General features: G+C 37.5%; 1 protein-coding gene across 1 annotated transcript; it reads right to left on the bottom strand.

Moving 5' to 3' along the window:
- Window positions 1-320: 320 nt before the first annotated feature.
- Window positions 321-9,196, bottom strand: LOC142848220 (zinc finger protein 431-like). Its single transcript, XM_075970007.1, has 5 exons — window positions 9,187-9,196; window positions 4,160-4,279; window positions 3,908-3,968; window positions 2,120-2,253; window positions 321-346 (listed from the first exon to the last, which is right to left on the bottom strand). Exons 1-5 carry the CDS (start codon window positions 9,194-9,196, stop codon window positions 321-323), a joined length of 351 nt encoding a protein of 116 aa, XP_075826122.1.
- Window positions 9,197-10,164: the final 968 nt, after the last annotated feature.

The raw sequence follows: 10,164 nt of genomic DNA, 5'->3' as shown, positions 1-10,164 counted from the left end.
TGCTAAATGTATAGAACACTTTAATGTCTCTAACCAACCAGAAACTGCAATGGACAAATGTCCACCATGACACATGAGTGAAGATAGTGAATGATTAACCTTCTTCATGATGAAAAAGATATGAAACAATAATTTCTGGACAATGAAGACCACTGTGATGTCTAAAGTCTTTACCATATTATTTACATGAAGGTTTTTCTCTTTCAGGAGTTCTTCCCTATTATCTGATGTTAAAATGATAAAAAAATAATGTCTTTAACATATATACAGGGCAAAGACATGGACAAGCAGTTAGGACCAGTTCATTGTCAGGATGAAAGTCAGGTTTTTGGAACTTCCTCTAGTCCTGCAACAGGAACACCCAAGAGTCTAAGCATGAATATTCACATACCTACACAAATACACACTAAAATAACCTAATTAAAATTAAATAAAATCTTTGGCTAAACAATTTTTCATTCAAGAATGGTTTTCTCCTGTAAGCATTCATTCCTGTAACCTAGGTGTTGAGGCATTTAAAGGCTTACTTCCAGAGGTTTTCTCAATCATGATTTGGATCATGCAATAGAAAGCAAGAATGTAGACTTGAAGTTACGGATATTAATCATCTTAAATTAACGGCATCATATGGGAAAGTTTAGAAAATATTGTCATCCTGGAAGAAACAGGTCATGGGTTTTTTCCTGAGAGTATACATTCACACACCATTTCAAGTTTCGACACCTGGTTCATGCTTAGGCTGAGGATGTAAGTTCTTAGCTTCCAAATGTAGCTGTCATGTCTGACACTTCCTGTGACAACTTTCAAAGTGATCATATAATGGTGTTGAAATCAGAGTCACAATAAACTATTATATTAATTGACTTAGACATTATGTTTTTATCACAGACACAAAAGAGGCACTCATACACATCTATAAAATTTTACATCTGGATAAGGGATAGGGGAAGCTTGGTTAATCAATCATATTTAAGAAGTGGAACATAGTTGAGACGTGGTCTCCTGGAACCCAGAAGAAAAACTGAGATGGACCAGGGGCTTGAGCTCTGGGTGATTTCCACAGGACATAGAAGAATGTGGACTTTCCCTTCCTGTGGCATGAGTTTCCCCTTATGATATGTAAAAATATAATTGTTTATCTGTAAGCTAGCCTGGTTATTTCCCGAATGAAGCTAACTTCTCCAGATGAGTGTATTTATATAAATGAAGAAAGGTGAGAAATCAAAAAGGCTTACCTTATCACTAAACGTACAGGACTTCTGTCCATATAATTTTGCATGTGCAAAAAAAAAATAGAGACTTCATAATGCTTGAATAGATTTGACACTTGTAGACTTGTTTTCTTCCCAGTCTTATGTAAGCAAATGTGTGTTGCTTGAAGATATTTCCAAAATATTTATAGGCACATTAGCTTGAGTATGAATCTTCTCAGGTCATCAGAGTACTGTGATTTGCAAAGGCCTTAATAAACTCCTTATCTACTAAAAGTTTACTCTCATATAAAGACTACCAAGAAGAGGAAAACTTTACCACACTGATTGAACCTAAAGTGTTTGTCAGGCTGGAATGCGGTGTCACACCCCTTTAATCCAGCACTTGTGAGACAGAGACTGACAAATCTCTGTGAGTTAAAGGCCAGCCTTGTCTATGAGTGAGTTCCAGAACAGACTCCAATGCTATAGAAAAACCGTACCTCGATAAACAAAAAAGAAAAAAAAAGTTTCTTTGCAGTATGATTTTATTCTCAAGATTTAAAGCCTGATGACACATACAAAGGCTCTACCACATTGGCTAAAATTGTAGGGTTTCTATTCAGCATGTGTTCTTGGGTGGATGTGTACACTTCTACAACATGCAAAGGCTTTACTACATTGAGTACACTCATAAGGTTTCTCTCCAGTATGTGTTCTTTTATGTGATTTTAGATTACTGAGTTGTGAAAATGCTTTATCACATTGATCACATTTATAGGGCTTCTCTCCAGTATGTGTTCTTTTATGTGTTTTTAGAATACTGAGTCGTGAAAAGGCTTTATCACATTGATCACATTTATAGGGCTTCTCTCCAGTATGTGTTCTTTTGTGAAGTTTGAGAGTACTGGTATATGCAAAGACTTTACCACATTGATTACATTCATAGGGTTTCTCTCCAGTATGTGTTCTTTTGTGTCTTTGGAGTTTAGAGTGCTGTGAAAAAGCTTTATTACATTGCTTACATTCAAAGGGCTTCTCTCCAGTATGTATTCTTTGATGTCTTTGAAGTTCACCATGATACACAAAAGCTTTATTACATTTGTTACATTTATAAGGTTTCTCTCCAGTATGTGTTCTTTTATGTATTTGGAGATTACTGTTCAGTGAAAAGGCTTTACCACATTGATTACATGTGTAGGGTTTCTCTCCAGTATGTGTTCTTTGATGTACTTGGAGATTATATTTACGTGGAAATACTTTACCACATTCATTACATTCGTAGCGTTTCTCTTTAGTATGTGTTCCTTCATGTACTTGCAGTTTAGAGCATTTTGAAAAAGCTTTGTCACATTGATTACATTCATCAGTTTTCTCTCCAGAATGTTGTCTTCTGTGAACTTGAAGACTTCTGACATATGAAAAATCTTTACTGCATTGATTACTTTCATAGAGATTCTCTTCAGCATGTGTACTTTGAAGTAATGGGAGAGAACTGGGACCTGGAATGGCTTCATCATATTGAATACCATCATATGGCTTCTCTGCAGAATGAAATTTTTCAAGCCTTTGAAGGTGACTATAACATACAAAGGCTTTATCACATTGAGTATATTCAAAGGGCTTTTGTCCATTATGGTTTCTCTCATCCCTGTAAAGATAATTGGCACATGTAAAAGTTTTACCATGTTTATTACATTGATGAATCTTAATATCTATATGAATTAACTTTTATAATTTTGTTTAGTGTAAAGAGGAATCAGATTTTGAGTTTTAAATTCATGGAGCTCTCTTTCAGTATGGGATGTTTTGTGTCTTTGAAGAACTTTGATGGTAAGGGTCTATTTTTAAATGACCCACATTTATAGCATCACTTTATATGAATTTTTTTACATATTTGAAAGGAACTAGACTAACTCAGTTTTAAATAACCTTGCATTTGGATTCTTGTTTTCCTGTAGTGCAATACCTACCACAAGAAAGTGTACTAGGACAAACAAAAGTAAGGACACATTCAACACTCATAGGGCTTATCTTCAGTGTGAATTTGCTGATGTCTTCCCAAGGAATTTTGAAAACCAATTAAATATAATTGTATAGCACACTCAACAAATCTAGCCAGTGTTGAAATACTAAATATCTTCTCATTATTCTGAAAGATATACAGTCTCTCTTTCCATTTTGGGAAGCTCACATGTGACCTATGTATGACATTCTTATTAAAGGAAGAATTTTCCATTGAATTCGTACAGTTTGACTTTTTGCAATTGGCAGACATGTGGTGTAGGAATTAATGTTTCTCCACAAGAGCCTTTTTGACTCTCATGACTCAACTCTTTCAACAAGTTTGGCAAAGTCACAAGTACATGCGTGACATGCTTTTTACAACAGAGTATTTTTGGGATGTTTTAAACATATACTTATTAACTATTCAATGTGTCTATGTGTGTTATCTGAGTGGTATGAAACTAAATGGATTAGCAGCTCTACAGTATAATTCTCATGGTAGCATCAGTTAAGACATTGTTTCCTTCTCTTCTGTTTAGAGGAATGCACACACCATTTACCTCATATTGAGGCATATGATTTTATGAGAAATTAATAATCAAGCATATACTTTATGGCGTGCTTATTTATAATATTTTTTTCTTTAAATCTTCCAGGACAAATTAAATTTTGTCAGAGGCAAATATACACCAGTTGCAAATAAAAGTTACCTTCCATGTTTTCTAGGACTTTGACAATACTCTTCAAAATTATGGTCTTCCCAACTGTAGCCTAAAATATAGAAACAGAAAGTAGACAATATATTAAAGGATATTGTACAAAATTGAATACCTTAAGTGAACTATGCCCTAGTTATTTGGCTCATTCTTACTCTTTCTCAAACACAAGTATACAAAAGTATCAATAAATAATACACAGTTGTCTCCTTATTGTAAAATGTGAAGGAAAGTTCACAATCTTACCAAGAGTGGTGAGGTTCCTGTATGTCTCCAGCATCACATCTATGTAGAGACTCTTTTGGGAAGGATTCAGCAAAATCCACTCATCCTCAGTGAAGTCAATGTGAACATCCTCATAGGTCACTGAATTCTAGAAGAATCCAATGAACAATAAGAAAAGTGTGATCCTGACATTGGATACTTCTTTTACAATGATATATTTGTATATTGCTGCTGCTTCCCACACTTCTGCCATGCCATTGCATTAGAATGTAAACAAATATCCCTGTAGAAGGAAACTGAAGAAGAGGCTCATATGTGCCACTCATTGGCCCTTTAAATAGGATACAGCCTTGAGAAAGAAATGCCAGAAAACATACATACAGAGACAGACAAGCAAGCAGATCAACACTACTGAGAAAAATTACAGAAATAATAATAATAATTATCTAGAAATAGGATGGCAAAATTGGGTATATTCACTTGTGACCTAATCCCAGTGATCAATGTAAAAGCAGATGAAATAAATTGAGCTGGATGTCGGTCAAAGCCTATGCAATGGCTTGCAGGTAAGCCAGAGTTACAAATTAATAAAATCTAGTATCCATCCATAATCATTTTAATAAAAAATGTAAAAGGAAATCAGAGGTTTTAAATGACGTTCTTACAAAATTTTTGTATTTATATTAGTTCTACATTCATCTTACAGAACTTGCAGTGGCCCAGGTTAAACTGTTCCATAATAAGATCTTAAAAGGGAGTGCATGTTTAACACTTACCAATTGAACCAAAGAAAACTCTAGCCCTGCAAATGATGATCATAAACAACATAGAGTAAGGGAGATGGGTCAGCAACTAAGCGGTCTTGCTGTCCTTGCAGATAAGTGAGCACAATTACCAGTACTAAAAGGGACTTGTAATTATCCATTACTTCAACTTCATACGTTCTGACGCCTCTTGTGACAACCATGAGGAACAGGCACGCCTGTGGTACATACCCTTGTATATAGATACAACCTCATATTCATTGAAACCATTCAAAACAACAACAAAAAAAAAAAAACAGAGGCAGGGAGAAAGTCATACACCTGCAGCGCAAGGATTCAGACAGCAGAGGTATTGATGTCATGGATACTACTCTCCCGGGAAAGGAAATAATACCCTCCACCAAACTTCAAATTTCAAAAAGTTCAGCATCGGAAGTTATTCTTGAAATGTAAGAAAAAAACCCTATATTCCAGGCTCATCAGACAATAAAAGAATACAGAAAAATAACAAGCATGTTGCTCTGCCATTAATCCCTTTGTGCAGTAGCCAGGATCATTTGTATTTTGAGTTGAGAACAGCATGGTCTAAGGAGCTACACTGAGGACCAAGAGCTACACAGAAAAACACTGTCTCTCAAAAACAAAAGTAAAACCAAAAATTAAAATAGAAATCAGGATAGCAAAAGGCTTAAGAGTGAACAGAAATTGCTTCAACTGCATGTTTTGTCATTGAGGGATACCATCTATAATGGTGGTGAAGTCATAACATCAGGACACAGATAACTAGAAATAGCTTCAGGCTATGAACATGTATATCCAATTTCAAATATAGGAATTTCATCCAAAAGATTTCTCCTACTAAATGTTCTACAAATACAACAAAGAAGAGCACCCCGGAGAGACAAGTGTTCAACCACTTCTTCTAATCTGGGACCTTTTCCTTTGATCAACTACATACTGACCCTGATCCATAAATATTCATAGTCATCCCATGATTAAAACGTATTTACTCTAACTTCAATGACTGTCATAGGCTGGAACAGTTTCTGAAGTGTTTCAATGTAAAGTCTCTTATAAGAATCATGATCTTGACTTGACTTGGCCATAACCCAGCCCAATAAAGCCATACCTAATAGTGCCACTCACTCCCTAGGAGATTATTGGGTCTCACTACATTCAAACTACCAGCGTGGTTTATCTGAGTCTTAAGATAGATAGATTCTCAATTATCTGAGGTACTGCCATAATGGTTACCATAGTGGCTTACAGGTCTACATTCTCAGCAACAATGGGGGAGTGTTTCATTTTGTCCATATTTTTGCCAGTATATGTCACTTGTGTTATTGATCCTAGCCAATCAACGTTCTACTTATTCAACATCCTTACCAGCATGAGTTTTCCATTATGTTATTGAACCTAGCTATTCTGACAGGTATAAGGTGAATTCTCAAAGCTCTTTTAATGTACATTTCATAGATAGCTAAGTATATTGAACATTTAGTTAAGTGTTTCTAAGACAGTTTAGATTTATCTATTTAGAACTCCTTGTTTAAATCTGTACCATATTTTTATTCAGTTAATTTATTTCTAGATGTGTTGCTTGAGTTCTTTTGCTTCTGAACAAGTAACTCCAAACTACATAGACAAACATGATGTGTACTCACTGTAAGTGGATATTAACTGTTGAATAAAGACTTATTACAGTACAATCCACAGACCCAGATATGGTAAGTAACAAAGATGGCTGTAGCAGGGGGTGCATGGATCCCAAAGATTCTATTAAATAGACTAGATTTTATGGGAGTACACAGAGCAAGAACAGGAAAATTAATAAGAGTAAATGGAGGTATGTAGGGGAAAAACACAGCAAGAAATTACTAGAATAAGAAAGCTTTCAAGGGTTGATGGTCAAACAATGCAGTAACAACTTTCTGCAATCTTTGAGGGTCATTATGGTGAGGACTCCCTATAACTCAGAAATATGGAGCCTGTACTGGCCATCTTCTGTAATCACATATGGTTCCCTGTAGTGGGACTATAAAACAAGCCATCCACAAAATATTTGACACACACTTGTGGTGTATGGAAGATAGATCAGGAAAATGGTGGCTCAAGATTTGTGTAGTGGCTAACCAATGACTGGCCCAAATTGAGGCCCAACATGGCTAGGAAGAGCACCTAGATGGGCAAGATCCAGAAGTTAAATGGCTCAAAGAATTAGAGTAGAAAGAAATACAAGTAACAATAAAGAAAAAAGTCAATGTAATGATATCTAATTCCATGTCCAATAGCTCTCCAGGTTTCTAATCCTGTTCTGCTTTGTTGAGAACATCACATTTCTTTTTCTTTGGCTGGTGCCATAGCACATTAGTAGCTTTCCTTGGCAGGTAACCTATGACCCTGGGATCTCTAACATCTTGGGTAATTAAAGAATTCCAACTTTCCAATAAATATTAAGGCCCACTCAAGATCGTCAGGACCCTTCCATAGGCTTTGGGTCAGTACACTGACTCTGCCCTCTGCAGTACACACACCTGGTCTTCTAGACTCTGGCTGGCTCCATTCCACTGTCACTGCTGTTTTGGTGGTCATCTCAGAGTGCTGGCCTCTCCAGACACTGGGGTCTTCTGTTGTAACTGGGTTTCACCTTCACCAGTGTTTCTCATAGAATCTCCTCAGGGTGCCGCATCTCTTGGCCTGACCCTTACAATCCTGGGCATTCAACTGCCAATGACCCTGCACCTTCAGTGATGTCCTTTTCTGACCTCTCACAGTGCCAAGCCTTACATCCATCAATACCTTCAAAATATTACCACCCGGTGAAACATATTAGAAACTCCACCTACCTGTTGAGGTACAACTGTGGCTACCCCTGGAAGACAGTTGCTCTGTGCTCTTAGAAAACACTTCCCAGACATTTGTACATCAGTGATGCTGGTCTCGTAATCATCACTAAATTTTTAGCTCTAGCCGTCCAGCATTAAGTATCCAGCAGAACCATATTTTGCTTAAATACTTCTGATAACTTGCTCATTACAGCTGAATCTTCAGCCCCAGCTAACAAGAAACAAAGAATATAACGCCTTTCTTTTATCCTTAAGTCTTAAACCAGAACCATATGGCCCCAGCTGTCAGGTTCTGCTGCTTACTGGGGTTGGAATATGGCACCTTGTTTAATTCTATCTTTACCAGCTTTCTGCTTTTGGCTGTATAAGCTTGGATGTTCTGAAACTTGATGTGTAAACTAAGCTGTCCTTGAACTAACAGAGGTGTGCAGGCCTCTGTGTTCAGAGTACTAGGATTAAAGTCAATGTGCTACTACCCCTCAAGCCACGAATCCCATTTATTTATTTATTTGTTTGTTTATTTACTTATATATTTATTTAAGATTTCTGTCTCCTCTTCACCACTGGCTTCCATTTCCTTCCCTCTCCCCCAAACAACTCCCCCGAGAGATCTTCAGCCTGGAGAGCAGTCAGGGTTCCCTGCCCTGTAGGGAGTCCAAGGACCTCCCCCTTCCTTCCAGGTCTAGTAAGGTGAACATCCAAACAGCCTAGGCTCCCACAAAGCCACTACGTGCAGAAGGATCAAAACCCAATGTCATTGTTCTCAGCAGTCCTGACTGTCAGCTATGTTCAGCGAGTCTAGTTTTATACCATGCTTTTTCAGACCCAGTCCAAATGGCCTTGGTGAGTTCCAGATAGAACATCCCCATTGAAAATAGATCCATTTCTATCATCATGCACAAAACTCAAGTCCAAATGGATTAAAGACCTCAATATCAGTCTGAACTCTGAAAGAAGAGTGATTGGGAAGTACTCTACATTACATGGGCACAGGAGACCACTTCCTACGTATAACCACAGCAGCACAGACATTAAGGGCATCATTGGATAAATGGAACCTCCTGAGACTGAGAAGCTTCTGTAAAGCAAAGGACACTCTCACTAAGACAAAAAGGCAACCCACTGACTGGGAGAAGATCTTTACCAACCCCGCAACTGACAAAGATCTGATCTCCAAAATATATAAAGAACTCAAGAAAATAGACCGTAAAAGGCTAATCAACCCAATTATAAAATGGGGCACTGAGCTGAACGGAGAATTCTCAACAGAAGAAGTTCAAATGACCAAAAGACACTTAAGGTCATGCTCAACTTCCTTAGCTATTAGGGAAATGCAAATCAAGACAACTTTAAGATACCATCTTACACCCATCAGAATGGCTGAAATCAAAAACACCAATGATAGACTTTGCTGGAGAGGGTGTGCAGAAAGGGGTACACTCATCCATTGCTGGTGGGAATGCAATCTTGTGCAACCACTTTGGAAAGCAGTGTGGTGGTTTCTCAGGAAATTTGGGATCAACCTACCCCTGGGAATACACCCAAGAGATGCCCTATCATACAACATAAGTATATGCTCAACAATGTTCATAGCAACATTATTTGTAATAGCCAGAACCTGGAAACAACCTAGATGCCCTTCAATGGAAGAATGGATGAAGAAAGTATGGAATGTATACATATTAGAGTACTACTCAGCAGAAAAAACAATGACTTGTTGAATTTTGCATGCAAATGGAAGGAAATAGAAAACACTATTTTGAGTGAGGTAAGCCAGACCCAAAAAGAGGAACATGGGATGTATTCACTCATAATTGGTTTCTAGCCATAAATAAAGGACATTGAGCGTATATTTCGTGATACTAGAGAAGCTAAATAAGAAGGTGAACCCAAAGAAAAACATATATAGTCATACTCCTGGATATTAGCCTTCATCAAGAGATGAAAGGAGACAGAGACAGAGTCCCACATTGGAGCACCAGACTGAAACTCCAAGGTCCAAATCAGGAGCAGAAGGAGAGAGAGCATGAGCAAGGAACTCAGTGCCGCGAGGGGTGCACCCACACACTGAGACAACGAATCCCTTTTTTTAAGTATCTTCAGTAAAGTTATCACTAACAACCACTTGGCAGAGACTATCATATGCTGTGTTGATGATTCTTCTTCCCAGGGAATTAATCAAAATCTCCTTACTTTAGCCTCAGGCAGATTTTTTGAACCAAGGCACTTCCTTCACCAAAATATCACAAGAATCTTTTGTAAGAAACATATTAAAATTCTTCTCTGAAACCTCTTGAGCCGGCTCCTGATATTTCACATCATTATCAAGGTCACTCTCTCCCATGCTCCTCCTAGTATGGCCCTGTATGCAGTGCCAAATGCATTCTTTCCTTTTTCTAAGCCAAAGAATCAAAGA

The sequence above is a fragment of the Microtus pennsylvanicus genome, chromosome 1 (genome assembly GCF_037038515.1).
Source record: "Microtus pennsylvanicus isolate mMicPen1 chromosome 1, mMicPen1.hap1, whole genome shotgun sequence".
NCBI lineage: Eukaryota > Metazoa > Chordata > Mammalia > Rodentia > Cricetidae > Microtus > Microtus pennsylvanicus.
Note: the sequence above shows the minus strand (reverse complement) of the source record. Positions and strands in the feature narration are given on the sequence as shown.